The following is a 13,808-nucleotide window of genomic DNA, read 5'->3' on the forward strand; positions in this document are numbered from 1 at the left end:
TCCCCCCCCCCCCCCCCCCCCCCCCCCCCCACGCTCCCGTTTTCTTTTTGAGATCACGCCGCGGCAGAGAGACCACGTACTCAATCCCGATTTCGTTTTTTTTCGCCAGGTGAACACCAAATGGGTCGAGCAGCAGTACTTTGGCTCGTCGTGAACCTCGCGCCCGGCACCTTCGTTATAGAACACACACACACACCACTTAGACTATGGGCACCGTGTAGTGATAGCCCGGTAGTAATATATACGCTTTTCGTCTCGGGGGGGAAAAAGCACAAACACGGGGGGGCGTACGCGCGCGTATCAGCGCTCCGCAATCACCCAGCTATCGGCGTGACCCGTCGAAGACCGCTAGCGCTCCTCGCTCGTCGTCTCCTTCTTCTCCTTCTTCCTCGGCTCGACGACCTCCTCGTCCTCCCCGTCCTCGTCCTCGTCCTCCTCGTCCTCGTCCTCCCCCTTCTTCTTCTTCTTCTGCCAGCGCAGGCCCACCTGCGCGCCGACGACGGTGCACTTCCACGGCGGCGTCTCCGCCCCGAATTTGCGCGCGACGAACCCGTTCTCGCTCCCGGCCACGAACGCGTTCGCCGCGACGGTCACGCCGGCGTTCGGGACGATGACGTTGGCGGGCGTCACGAGGAAGGAGAAGGGCGCGCCGCCGGTCGGGGAGCGGAAGGCCGTACCTGTACCTGTGACGGTTCGCGGTCGGGCGTAGATCTGTGCGAGAGAAATAAATAAATGAATAAAAGGCAAAAAATGGGTCGCGGATCAGAGGGGGGGAGGGGGGGGAATAGTGCGTTGCCCTTGAGAGTGAGAGAGAGAATGTTTAAAGGGGGGGTGGCGGGGTCGGTGGCGGCACGCACCCTGACGGAGGATTTGGGCGCGGGGGCGATCGCGTCCGCGTCGAGCGCGAGCATGCCGCGCGAGGGGTCGCCGGAGACGATGCGATATAGGCGGGGATAAGGCTGGATTTGCGGGGAAGGGGTGATAGGGGGGAGGTTGGTCAGCGGGGGCAGGGACGGGTGGATGTGGATGTGGGAAGCTTTACCTCTTCGTCGTTCGTGTCTTTGAGCGTGCCGAGGAAGAGGTCGTCGGCGGGCGAGAGGCCGGAGTGGTGCAGGGCGCGTTGGAGCACGCGGGCGGCGGGGAAGTTTTCGATGCGTTGCACGATGTTCCCTTGCGAGCTGTGACGACGAGAGAGAGGAGGGAGTGGGGGGGTGGGGGGGGGTAAATTCGTTCGCTGTGAGCGATCGGGGCGTAATAAGGGTAACACGGAGGAAGGGAGACGCGGGCGGCTCACGTCGTGACGGTCAACATGGGGCTGATCGGTTTGAGGGACTCGAAGTCGAAAGCGGCGCGAAAGCGGGCGTGGCGGCCCATGAACGCGATGCCGACGGCGCCCGACGAGTGGGCTTCGCCGTTGTGGAAGAGGGTGTACGGTCGGCCGTTCAGGAAAGGCGTGGAGGACGCGATGAGGCCTAGCTTAACGACGTGAATTGAGGAAAAAGAAGGGGGGATGGGGGGGAATACGGAAGAGGGGAGATGGGAGGGAGCATAGGAACTCACCGTTCTCGCCTTGGGAAGTCGCCGGAACGAGTTTTGGAGCCCTTCCGGCGCGCCGTCGGAGAGGTACAGCACCGAGCTCACGAACCTGGGTCTGCGGGAGGGCGTCAGAAAAACAGCGGAGGAAGAGAGATGGGATGAACGGGGTGTCTTTTCCTGACCTAGGGCTGAATCTCTCCAGTTCAGGCGGGAGGGGCGGGAGCTCCTGCGTTGACTCGCCCCACGAGGGCATCGGCAGGACCTCGTCCACCTCCTTGCCTCTGTCCCGAAACGCGTGCCAGCGCCCGACCTGGGTCGCCGCGCGCCCGGGCACGGTCGAGCGGAACGGCAGGCAGCGACCCGGGTCGAACGCGGCGACGGCGCAGCTGACGTGCTCCGCGTCGGGGGGAGCGGAGATGCAGCCGACGTTGCGCGGGAAGAGGCTCGTGAGCGCGGCGACGACGGCGGCGAGGTCGACGGAGGTCTGCGCGGGCACGCCGAGCGCGAAGAGCATGGGCTGCCCCGGGGAGTAGGCGGGCAGGTTGCGGAGCTGGACGAGCTGGCGGAGGACGTCGGGGGTCGAGCGCGCGAAGGCGGTCCGGGCGTACAGGAGCATGTTACCGCGCCCGGTCTGCACGGTCGAGAAGAAAACGGATTTTTTCCTGGCAAGTTTGGTGGTTTGTCGTGAAGAGGTGGATGGTGGACGACTTGCAAAAGATAAATCGCGGTTGGTTGGCGGAAGACCCGCGCTCTCGGAGGCGGAGTGGCTCGCGTGGCCCGATCCATTCGGCATTTTCCGATGTAGCCACTCGGATACCACCCGTTGAAGCCGAGCGCGTTTGAGACAATTTATACGTCTTCACGCTCGCTCACTCCGACGTACCAATACTGTACTGACATGACGCACAGAATAATATTATATACAGCCTAAGATATAAACGCTCGAACCCAGACACCCACAACGGCGCTCTACAGAGGTCTCGCATTCATACCGTGGGTTCTTCACTACTTTTGCATGAATCGGCGGGTCGTTGGTGTGGGCTCGGCGGTATGAATTGCAAGTCGGGAAGTTCATTCACGGCCAAGCTTCGGCGATGGCGTCGCCCTGCATTCAGACTTTTTTAAAGTTGGAGTCAGACCGACCTTCCCAATACCGCGCGAGTGTTCACGACGCGAACAGGCTGTTCGAAAACACTGAAGCCAAGTTGGTCATTTCTGAGTCAATGGAAAAGCCATGTGAACCCCAGCCGACGGCTCTCGCCGTTGGCGTAAAACATGTTGACCGCGACCCACAACGCTATGGGCGTGACGAGTTACCGCCGTCGGAGATGCGGTTCAAATCCGGGTACGTACCGTTTGTGGGGCATGGTGATGCGCTGGTAGATAGTAGGTAGGGTCAAGGGGCTGCTCGTATCAGGTCACGAACATCTTCGTAACTCACCAATATCACCATCAAGGCGGAAATTACGCTGAGCATCCGGTTAAATCGGTGTCGGAAAGACCAAGCAAAAATAAAATAAAATAAATGCCCACCTCGTAAGCAAGCACGTCTCTGGAAACAGTGGTCAGCGAGCCCGGCGAAAACAGCACCAGGCAAGGCATACCCGGCGTCCACGCGATGATCTTGCGAAGGATAGATCGCGTTCTGACGTCCAGCTTCAGCGCACTGATGCGGGCGGTCGGAAGAACAAGTCGATCGCCGGAAGCACTCACTCGGCGTAACTCCGACTTTTGGGGCGTTGAGGTAGTAGCACAAGCCGGCCGCGCTGAACGCGTGGCCATCGCGGCCGTCGCGGCCATGGCGGCGAGGTGAACCAGGGGCGAGCGCCCAGCCGCAGCAAGCGAGATAAGTCGAGCGGGAGAGTTTCCAGAGGCGCCAGGTAAAGAACGCCTGCGCGTGGAAGTTGAGATGGACGGACCGCAGGAACGAAGGGAGCGACGTACCTTGGCTGAAGTCGCTACGATCGCGCCTAGCAATGCTCCCACAGGCAGAGACCAGGGCACGGATGTCAGGTAATTGGGCTCTCCATAGTGTGTGACCGTGAGATCGTAGATATAAACGCAAGAGATCACGGTGTGCAGCGTGTCCAGGAACCTGGCAGAAAATATCATCGAGCTGAAGGAAAAATGACAGGATCTATATACGAGCGCTTACCATATGCACGCAGTCAATGTCCGGACATGACGACTACCGCAAGCATCCGAATCACTCGTGTAGTACGTGTATGCTTGCACGCACATCACGCCATACAGCAGGGTGGCTACCCACGCGCCGATCTGCAGACCACCGAGAGAGAGATGGTACTGTGTGAACATTGTAGAGGAAACCTGAGGCATGAGGGAGGATCGAGCCGTCCGGCTTTGAGGTGGCTCTCTCCCGTAGAGCATCTCGGCGCAACGATGTATGTTGCCTCAGATGATAGCGTAGGTAACGATCCTTCAAGCTTGCCGTTGTTCCACAGCCATCAGCGCACCACAATCAGTGTCAAGAACCGAGTTCAGAAACGCGTAGCAGATTCACAGTGCCGGCTGCACGGTTTGCTGGCCTAGTATATCCATTCGGAAGCTGAGATGGTGAAACCACCGAGTCATGGCTGAGTGCGTCCGGCGGTCCACAGCCCCGTACATCGCGCGTTCCGGGTGAGTTCTGGCGACCGATGGAGCACAAGCAAACACCCAAAGGTAGTTGAGTATCCTTTCCGCATACTTGACGTACCCAGACACTCCCGATTGCGCATCACGGCTCTGGTATGCATGCACACCTCGTGCAGAGTACAGCTTCGAGCTGAGCAGATTTTCGCCCTTGATTCCTTGTGCTGGAGAAACCGCGCCCATGCACAATCTGGCGTTTGTTGAAGTCAACGTTCTGTAGAGCAAGGGCCCATCCAACGGCTATGCGGATGGAACTGGAGCAAAACCAAGGAAATTCGCGGCCGAGGTCGTGCTCGGCAATTACCGATTGAAATTTCCACCCCCCCCAGGCTGCCGCTTGCCTTTGGCCTTGGCTCGGTCTCCTCCTCCGCCTCCCACACTCTCCTTCTACCTTTCTACGTTCTCGTCGCGTTTTCCTGGACCGTGGCTGGTTATTGACATATACCCACAACCCTAGTCAGCGTATCAGACGTTTGGCTGTTTTCGGCCATGTCTGTACCACCCACTCTCGTGGACCTGACCCGGACGCGTATGCCAAGTTGCTCTTCCGGCTTTCGCCACAGCCTCAGGCGCGGCTTCGCGACCAAGACGGACGCGAGGCACTTGCAACAAGTCGCGTATGCGAGCCCAAGGCAGGTGCCGTCGCCGTACGGACTTGCCAGCGCGCCAACGGTGCGCCCGCCTTTCGAAGGACTGTGCGTTCTTCTTCTTCTTCTCGTCTATATTGATTGACCCTGACGCTTTGCATTCGAAGGTTGAAAAGGCCGCGGCACCCCCCAAAGGCGGGTCCAAAGGCGGGTCCTTCTGCGCAGATCGCGTCGGAACAAGAAAATCGGATCGGGGCGCTGAGGGAAGCAATGCCGGAGGTGCGTCAAACTTGTGCGTGCTCGTCTGCGTAGGATGAGTCCTCACCTCGGCGCGTGGTCAGGAGGAGCCCGAATCAGAACGTCCGCACTACTCCGAGGACTATCTCATGAGCGTATATGAAGACCTCCTTGCCCTGCCGACGGAGTCAACCCAGCAGCCCGAAACCGCCGCTGATATTCATGCAGCTGACCGGCGAGAAGAAGACAAGTCTGTCGTAGAGGGACTCGCCGTCCGCCTCGCGGAAGTCGAGCCTACCCCCTTGGCCGAGCCATCTTCATCCTTCGCCGGCGCACTGCGACAGCTGCGCGCGCAACCCTCAGGACAGCCCGTAGTCTCCCGTCAAATCGCGGTTGAAGGACACGAGACACGACATCGCGTCCTTCGGCGCCTGCAGCCACTCGTACAGACGCTAGAGGCCGTCAGTACGCACGTTGCGCCGCTCTCGCGTCGGCAGCGAATGAAGATGCCTGCGGGAGTGGTGCTGCCCGAGGAGTGGGGTTCGCTCATTCGCCACTGCGTGAGTTCGTCGGGTCGAAGGGGTCGGGACATTGCGCTGATACTAATACTAGGTGAACGAAGGTGACGGCCATTCTGCCGAAATTGCGCTTGACTTCATGAAGGTGCGTTGTCTATCACCTGGGATTGAGAGTGGAAGCTTATAGCCGTGGCAGCGTTACGGCGCCCCTGTATCGGAGGAGCATTATGATGAGGTCCTGTCACTGTACGCAAACACAGCCGACCCCGCAAAAGCCGAACGGTTCATCGAAAAATTCCTCCCCAGTGCGTTCTCTCATGTTCCTTATATACGTCCTACCCGCGGCTTACGTCGTCTCCAGCTCCCACCGAGCATCAACGCGACCTGCACGTCAAATCTCATCTGCGAGCCACCCCACCCGGGGCCGAGCCCTCCACTGCGCTCGCGACGCTGCACGCGTACGAATCGCGCGCGCTCCCCGCGCCGATGCGCTCCTACTCGCGTTCGCTCAAATCATTGTTCGATATGCGTACCGCTGCGGGCCACGCACGCGCGTGGGACCTGTTCGCACACATGCGTTACGTTGCGCACCCGCACCCGGACACGGTGCTTTACGCGCAGATGATCCGCGCGTGCGCGTTCCCCCTCGCGGACGCGCGTACCCCACGCAGCCGGTCTGACCCTGAGCGCGCGCTCGATCTGTGGACGGAGATGCAGGTCGGTGGAGTGGCGCCCACGCAGGCGGCGTACAACGCGGTCATACTGGCGTGCGCGAGGAGCGGGCGGAGGCGCTACGTCGCGGAGGCGTTCCGGCTCGCGAAGGAGATGCTGGACGGCGCCCGGGACGCGCGGGGTGTGCCCGCGTTCCGCCCGGCGGAGGGCACGTTCTGCGCGCTGTTGGAGGGCGCGAAGCGCGTGGGCGAGCTCGGGCGCGCGAGGTGGATTTTGGCGGAGATGGTGAGGGAGGAGGAGGGAGGGGAGGTGAGGGTGACAGAGGAGGCGATGCTGCACGTGTTCCATGCGTATGCCGCGTATAAGCCGCCGTTCGTGCGGGGGATGACGGTGTTGATGGGCGAGACGGAAGCAGAGGCGGCGGCAGGTGGTAAAGCGTCAGGCGCGGAGGAGGAGGCTGCGCAGAAGGAGGAGGCGACAACGACGGCGGCGGCGGTGAAGGCAGCGGGCGGCCGGAAGCCCATGTCGCACATACCGCCGCAGGCGCATAACGAGGTCGCTGACGAGGCCACATTCCTTTTCGCGCAGATTAGGGATGACACAGCGGCAGCCAACCGGAACGATCCAACAAGACATTTTCGATATGTTCAACTCACGCCGCGCCTGGTGAACGCGTATCTTTCCGTTCACTACGCACACTCGCCCATAGATCGTTGTCGGGAGCTGTGGTTCGACGCGTTCGAAGGGGTAGAACGCAACCCCATGACGTATGTCGAAGCTTTGGAGCGTTGTGCGATTGCGAAGAAGGGGCGGGACCGTCAAGCGGCGCAAGCATTCGCGGAGGAGGTCTGGTCCAGGTGGGGCCCTGTGGAGGAGGCGTGGAAGGCGGGCGAGGCGCGGTTCGAACCCCGGCTGGTCGAACGCGCGCACATCGCCATGATCCGGACAGTATCGCTGTGTGTATATCCATGTAGTCTTTCCTGGGTCGGTGCTGACGAAGATATCTCATAGTGCGAAGGAGCTCGACCGCGCGACGGAGATGGTCCGTCACTTCGCCACCGTCTACCCGCCTGAGCGCGTCAAGCAGCCATCACCGCTCGCGGCTCCACGGTCCGCGCGTACGATGCTCTACGCCAACCGCCCGCTCGTTCGGCTCGTATCCGCGCCGGAGATCCCCGACGACCACGTCCCGCCGCTGCTGACGTTCGCCGACCTTGAGATTCTACATCATAGACTCGTCGCCGCCGGTAGGATAGCGGAAGTGGGGTACATCAAGTGGGTGAGCAAGGCGTACGAGGGAGCGTTGAGGAGGAGACGGGATGCGACGATGGGCGCGCGGCCTGAGCCCATGGAGGACTAAGGTTTTGGTTGATTAGGGTAATTGCTCTATAATATCTCTTCTCTCATTCTGGACATGCATAAATGCCAATCGTACATAATGGTGCACAATCTGATTTACCCGGCAAGCAAGGCGGCCAGTTCTCGTTGCATAACTTGCCCCTGTACAGTGACAGGTGATCCGGCAATCTTCTCATCGACGTCCCAAGTGGGGAGTACGTGGTCTCCATGCCTCGTGCACTGTATGTTGGTAGGTAGGTAGTAGGTAGTATTACCCGGCGCGGTCCCAATACCGGAACAGCCGGTTCCCGAGGCCTCGCTTTTGCGAGCTGGGACACAGTGGCCTCAACGGTTCCCGTCGGCTCGTGTAGAGCTAACACACCGCCTCAGCCAAAGTGTGCATTACAATACATGAAAGTCTATCTATAGTACCTAACATCCGTAAGCTACTCTTCAATCTCTGCGAACAATTCTGCGAGCTCCCGCTGTTCGTGCGGTATCATCACGTACCCGTGGCGCAGTGCTCGGACTGAAGTCTGCTGCAGTGCTTTGCGCGTTCATGTTCATCTCATCTCAACACAACAAATCAGAAATCGGCCAGCATCCACCGCCTCCGTTGAATCTGTACTCGCGGGCCCGTGCGTCAAAGCTCCGCAGCAACGGCGCCAAAGCGATGTTGAGGTGCCGGTGGACGTCCGACGCCCCCAGTCCTCACATCCAATGTGTGCCCCTGCGCGCACGATCAGGCGAAGACCATTCATCAAGCAAGCAGTAGTCATACCCGGAAACACTGCGTCGCGATCAAGGAGTGTTTGTATTGTGGCACCGCGGTGAACAGCGTCTGGTTGGGTACTCCGGACGCCCGATAAGATTGAATCGCCGGGAAAATCAGATCTGGCTAACCTTACCCCTCTCTGCGATTTCGCGGGCGAAAACTCTGCGAACGTGTTTGGAAAACCGACAGCATAGTAGTATATGATGGGTCACCCAACATACACCCATGATCACATATTCTTGTTGGCAGGCAGCGCGGTGTGGAAGGCGTACGAAATATCTGTTGAGTTCGACGTTTCAGGTTAGTAATGACTCTGATGTGAAGTTCCGGAGAGTTCTCAGTTCCTTAAAGGCGGACAAGACGCAAGTTTGATTGGTGCGTCGGCTTCATGAAACATGGGACATCGACGCGCCAGTGTCTCTGCAGAGCTACGATACACCACACCGTCAGACATGCTATGGATAATTTTAGTAGAGCTATTTTTACGGGCGCGATGCTGTGATCCCCGCGCCTCGCATCGGCAAAGCATATATAAAGGAACAGTCCAGTCCGTCAATACAGCGAGCAAAGTGACCAACATGCAAGACGAAGTCGAAGCAGATACGACAACCGGTATGTTCAGTCACTTTTCTCTGCCGTGGTGTTCGACTGCGCTTATAATGACTTATTCCCTTGACCCTTTGCAGAACCTATCACAGTGGGCCCAATCGCTCATGGTCAAGATGGTGGCAGCATTGATGACGGACAAAAGATCTGCGAGTGCGCGAGTAAGTCTGTTTTGCTCTGCTGCTTTAAATATTATCCAACTACACCTTGCAGCAGCTACGTCATCTGAGGCGAATGAACGCTATGATATAGCACTCCAACTCCACCAGAGATTCTGCCAGAACAGCGATCTCGACGCCTCAAAGCAGTGCATCGAGCACTATGAGGCCCTCCTATCGGAGTCACAGGGAACCACTTACGTCAGCGCGACAATCCCAAATTCGAAACTGGACGTTTCGCTCGACCCCCGCCCAGAGCTATATCACATACTCGTTCGGCTGGCTGATCTATACGTGGATCGCTATAGGCACAATTACGACCAATGCGATCTGGATCTTGCGGTAAAATATGGGCAAGAAGCCCTGTCTATGTGCTGCACAGCTGGGATACGTTGCCCTACAGTACTGGGGCTATTCGCCAGCATCTTGGATAGCAATGCAGATGACGTTTCCCGGAAAGAAGATAGGATCGTTGCAGAGTCGCTCTGCAGAGAAGCCATCTCACTCTGCGCAACGGGAATCTACTTGGCAGCAACTATTCGCAGGAATATGGCATGGATTCTGATGGAGTTATTCAGAGATACCGGGTCTCACGCTTTGATCAACGAAGCAGTCGACATCCAGCGACAGGCCTTGGTTGACCTGCCTCCATCTCATTGTTACGATCAACATCGACACCTGCGATTCCTAGGGACATATCTACGCTGCCGATACCAATTTTTCGGAAGACCAGAAGATTTGGATGAATGCCTTGATGTTTATGCGCAGGCCGTGCACTTATGTCCAGAGATGCACATTGATCGATGCAAGACAGTAAATGGGATGCTCTGGTCGCTATATATGAAGACTTTGCGCTCTGGCGCTATCAATGAGCTCAACAAAGCGATTGAACTTGGACTGAACACTCTCAAAGAAGTTTCTGGTGCTGGATTTGCGCGCGTCCTTGGTCTCGATGTGGTAGGAGATCTGCTCGCCCTTCGGCACCAGCTCGCTCCATCAGATGGGCGCGAACTCGAGAAGTCAGTCACTCTGAGGCGGGAAGTTTTGCGACTATGTCCTCCCAACCGAGCAGACTATTGGGTGTACGTGGGCAGATTTGCACTCGGATTGCTTCTGCGGTACCACTGGACCGGAGAAATAAGTCATCTCGAAGAATCTATTCAACTCGGGCGTTCCATCATCGATTCAATTCCAACTACACACTCTCAGCGATTCATTCCCGCTCGCGATCTGGCGCGTTCACTGATGTTCCGCTTTAATGAGACAAGGCAAATCTCTGATCTCGATGAAGCCATCAAATGGGATCGCTATGCCTTGGCAAGCATCGGGACCTCACATGCGTCTTATGTCGGAGTTTGTGCCAACGCTATCTCCCATCTTGCCATATTATTTGATGCTCGGGGCTCTATCGAGACTTTAGAGGAGGCCATTACCCTCGGCAACACCGTCCTGGATACGATGGCTTCCGATCATGCCCTACGCAGCGATGTTATCCTCGAGCTGTCAACAGCTCTGTTACGCCGCGGGAGACATCAAGGGAATATCGCGGACATCGACCGCTCCATCTCGGAGTTAGCACGTATCAAGGAAGTGATGCTTCAGCGAACAGAGGGCCCTAAACTTCTGAGCACCCTCGCCGACTGTCATATCGTCAGATTTCGCTTCAATCGCAGCGACCAAGACGCGAACGATGCCTTGGAGATTATCACCGGCTTATTGGATAAGCTGCCTCCCGGGCGTCCCGAGAGGTATCAGTATCTCGTGAGTACAGCAGAACTCCACATGGAGATAGGAACACCTTACCGGAGTATCCGGGTCGCACTCTCGCATTTAGCCAGTGCTCTATCCGACGAACACCGGGACGTTCGTTCTCGAATTGAAGGAGCACGTCGCATACTTGATATCGCGGTGTCGCAATATCAGGATATCGTCTCCTCTGAGGCCGCAGCACATCGCCAACTGCTGGATATCTTCGCTCTTGTCGTGGGACTTCTGCCCCGAGTGGCCTTTTTTGATCTTCATCTTCATACCCGACTCCAGTCGCTGGCTATCGGCCAGAGCATCGCTCTCACCGGCGCATCTCACGCGCTCATCATCGGCTCATCTCAGAAAGCTCTGGAAATCCTTGAGCAGGGCCGTGCGGTCTTCTGGACCCATGCACTACGCTTGCGCTCTCCGTTCGACGCAGCGCCCAAGGAGCTCAGAGAACGATTGTTGATCCTTGCCCGACAGCTGGAGAAAGTGCGCGACAGCTCGTTTACGGGCGAGAACACGGGTGCCGTCGAAGCGGAGATCGCACGGAGAAGAGGTCAGATCGAAGAATACAACGCGCTGCTCAACCAGGTTCGCAAACTACCTGGACTGAACAGATTCCTGCTACACGACGAGTTTACGACGCTGAGAAAGGCATCCGAAGGAGGACCGGTCGTAGTGTTGGTTTCCAGTGCGCTGGGGTGCCACGCTATCCTTCTCAAGCAGGGGGGCGACTGTGTGAGCATTCCTATCGAACATCTTCCTGATACTTGGCTCGCACATTCCGGCACGGAGTGGCGGTCGATCATCGTGGATGCCAGGGCGGAGATGCGCGACTGCAGAAAGATGGAAAAATCGAAAATCCCGAAGGCTCGAAGGACGGCTGCCGACGAAATCTTGCGCCAGTTATGGATTGAGGTGGTGAGACCCGTCCTCAGTGCTCTAGGGCTCGAAGTATGAGACAACCCTCTACATTATCGTGGCATAAGGCTCACCAGTTGCTTCTAGCCCGCCGAAGGTCGAAACCGTCCTCGCATATGGTGGTGCCCTACTGGAAACTTTGCTCACTTACCGATCCATGCAGCCGGTGCTGGCGGAGAGTGGTGCTCGGATTACGTCGTCTCCTCCTACATACCGACCATCGGGTCCCTTCTTGCTGCCAGAAACGCGTATTCTCCCATCCTCAAGGAGGACGTTCACGCGCTCGTCGCTGCAACGCCTCGGTCGAGCATGCCACAGTGGAGCGACCTCATCAACACGCGCGAAGAAGCGAGAGCGATCCGTGCGGTCTTATCAAGCGGAGCCATAATAGAGCTGCCTCCCGCAGACGACGCTTGCATTGAGGGCGGAAACGGGATCACGGCGGAGACGCTGCTAAAGCTGCTGCCACAGACGAATATCCTTCACCTCGCGTGCCATGGCCATCAAGATCTGGAGAATCCGTTGCAGAGCGGATTCATTCTGCGTGACGAGAAACTCACGATCGAACGACTCATGCCTGTACCCCTCCCTCGCGCGTTCATGGCATTCTTGAGTGCTTGCGAAACAGCCAAAGGTGACTTCGTGAGTACCAATACCAGTCGAGATCATGGTGCGACTGAACAACGTGCCCATGCAGAATCAGCCTGATCAGGTGGTCCATCTCGCCGCCGCCATGTTCTTCGCAGGATTCAAAAGCGTCATCGCTACGCTTTGGTTAGTCCCATTTTGCAGCTTCCCACTTCTATGATACCGACTTACAACCGACTGCAAAGGTCCATGGCGGACGCAGACGGGCCGGAGATAGCTCGATCTGTATACCAGAAGATATTCAGCAGCAAATTGGATCACATCGACCCCGATGACATCGCGTACGCCCTCGACGAGGCCGTCACGAAACTGCGAACCGTCCAGCCTGAGCCGCTCCGATGGGCACCGTATATACACCTAGGGATCTGAACATGCACCATTGTATGTCATTGGGTCGGGCTGTAACGGCTCAGGATACCGTGCTTATAAGGCTACAACGAATAGTACCAGTTGCTCTGGTCTCCAGCCTTGGAACCTACACCTCTCCGAAGATGACGTTATACATGACGGCCTCGCCCCACCGCGAATTGATATATAACATGTGCGGAGTCGAAACACCTATCAGCCAAAGTATAGTAGCCCGCGCCATCCTCTGGGAACTTACGCGAGGGAGGGATAGACTTGGCTCTATCTGAGTCTTGAGAGCGCCTACCTCCAACACGGGTCCTCTCCGCTTTCAGGGTGGAGGCCTTACCCTTCTAGATGATGAATGGTGCTGTTGCGAACGAGAACCAGAGCAAGTATCAAGCCGGTGGGCCCGGCTCCGACCTGGGAAAAGTGGAATGAACACGATGCCATGATGTACAGTGGATGTATGCGCGTACCATGAGCATCGAAGGCGACTGGGGACGGTGTTAGGACATACAAGTTTCGAGATGAGTTGAATCTCCAAGTAGCAGGAGAGATGCGGTGGGTGATTCCCGCGTGTACGGGAAACGTATCCTAGGCTCTGGTGCGTCCAAGCCAGGGGTCAGGTCGACATCGTTCGTCCGAGCCAAGTCCTTGCGACCGCGTTTGGCATTCCTTTCAGACTTCACAGAATCGTCTCATGTTGAGTATATTGGCCAGGCAGTACGTGCGTCAACTTTCGAGAGTCGGGAATGGGAAGGAAGTCGTCGAGACCGGCCGTCGCGTCGTCGTGGCGGGAGGCAAATCGTCACGCGTCTCCTTTTTTGAAGTCCTCGTCCACCACACAGATCGACACACTCCGGAACACTCGTGGTGACATCCTTGTAGAGGAGGAAGATATCTCAGGATCGATTCGTTCACATTTGGGCTAACGGCCTCCAAATGCATAAGTAACAGAAGAGCTGCCCTCAGGTATCAAGGCAGGGTGCGCAGACCGAGCTGATACTCGCGGTCATCATCTGATTATCTTCTACCGACAGACAGTGCCATGTGAGATACC

The 13,808-nt window shown here is 57.5% G+C and overlaps 4 protein-coding genes across 4 annotated transcripts in view; 3 read left to right on the forward strand and 1 right to left on the reverse strand.

Moving 5' to 3' along the window:
- The window catches only part of PUNSTDRAFT_146130 (FMN-dependent alpha-hydroxy acid dehydrogenase), a 5,008-nt gene extending 2,811 nt beyond the window's left edge, over positions 1 to 2,197 (forward strand). The window contains exons 8-13 of the mRNA XM_007387643.1: positions 110 to 711; positions 858 to 959; positions 1,043 to 1,178; positions 1,295 to 1,476; positions 1,561 to 1,651; positions 1,719 to 2,197. Coding sequence (XP_007387705.1) covers positions 110 to 154 — 45 coding nt within the window. The 3' untranslated portion in view covers positions 155 to 711; positions 858 to 959; positions 1,043 to 1,178; ... (1 more) ...; positions 1,561 to 1,651; positions 1,719 to 2,197. The remainder of the gene's footprint in view (positions 1 to 109; positions 712 to 857; positions 960 to 1,042; positions 1,179 to 1,294; positions 1,477 to 1,560; positions 1,652 to 1,718) is intronic.
- An 803-nt stretch (positions 2,198 to 3,000) lies between these two features.
- Positions 3,001 to 3,873, reverse strand: PUNSTDRAFT_137986 (uncharacterized protein; the record flags this gene model as incomplete). Its single annotated transcript, XM_007387644.1, has 5 exons — positions 3,001 to 3,088; positions 3,141 to 3,181; positions 3,266 to 3,427; positions 3,481 to 3,631; positions 3,692 to 3,873. 5 exons carry the CDS (start codon positions 3,871 to 3,873, stop codon positions 3,001 to 3,003), a joined length of 624 nt encoding a protein of 207 aa, XP_007387706.1.
- Positions 3,874 to 4,561: 688 nt separating this feature from the next.
- On the forward strand, positions 4,562 to 7,662 carry PUNSTDRAFT_122546 (uncharacterized protein). The gene is made up of 7 exons (XM_007387645.1): positions 4,562 to 4,883; positions 4,943 to 5,054; positions 5,117 to 5,572; positions 5,625 to 5,675; positions 5,727 to 5,835; positions 5,892 to 7,158; positions 7,214 to 7,662. Exons 1-7 carry the CDS (start codon positions 4,678 to 4,680, stop codon positions 7,560 to 7,562), a joined length of 2,550 nt encoding a protein of 849 aa, XP_007387707.1. The 5' UTR covers positions 4,562 to 4,677; the 3' UTR covers positions 7,563 to 7,662.
- Positions 7,663 to 10,324: 2,662 nt separating this feature from the next.
- On the forward strand, positions 10,325 to 12,769 carry PUNSTDRAFT_137988 (uncharacterized protein; the record flags this gene model as incomplete). Its single annotated transcript, XM_007387646.1, has 4 exons — positions 10,325 to 11,785; positions 11,840 to 12,394; positions 12,450 to 12,526; positions 12,586 to 12,769. 4 exons carry the CDS (start codon positions 10,325 to 10,327, stop codon positions 12,767 to 12,769), a joined length of 2,277 nt encoding a protein of 758 aa, XP_007387708.1.
- Between the last annotated feature and the right edge of the window lie 1,039 nt (positions 12,770 to 13,808).

This window comes from Punctularia strigosozonata (assembly GCF_000264995.1).
Source record: "Punctularia strigosozonata HHB-11173 SS5 unplaced genomic scaffold PUNSTscaffold_14, whole genome shotgun sequence".
In the NCBI taxonomy this organism is placed as follows: Eukaryota; Fungi; Basidiomycota; class Agaricomycetes; order Corticiales; family Punctulariaceae; genus Punctularia; species Punctularia strigosozonata.

Coding starts and splice junctions, on each gene's coding strand:
- PUNSTDRAFT_122546 (XM_007387645.1), top strand. CDS start 4,678: ATGTCTGTACCACCCACTCTCGTGGACCTGACCCGGACGCGTATGCCA. Junction 5,573..5,624: donor GTTCGCTCATTCGCCACTGC/GTGAGTTCGTCG, acceptor TACTAATACTAG/GTGAACGAAGGTGACGGCCA. Junction 7,159..7,213: donor ATGATCCGGACAGTATCGCT/GTGTGTATATCC, acceptor GATATCTCATAG/TGCGAAGGAGCTCGACCGCG.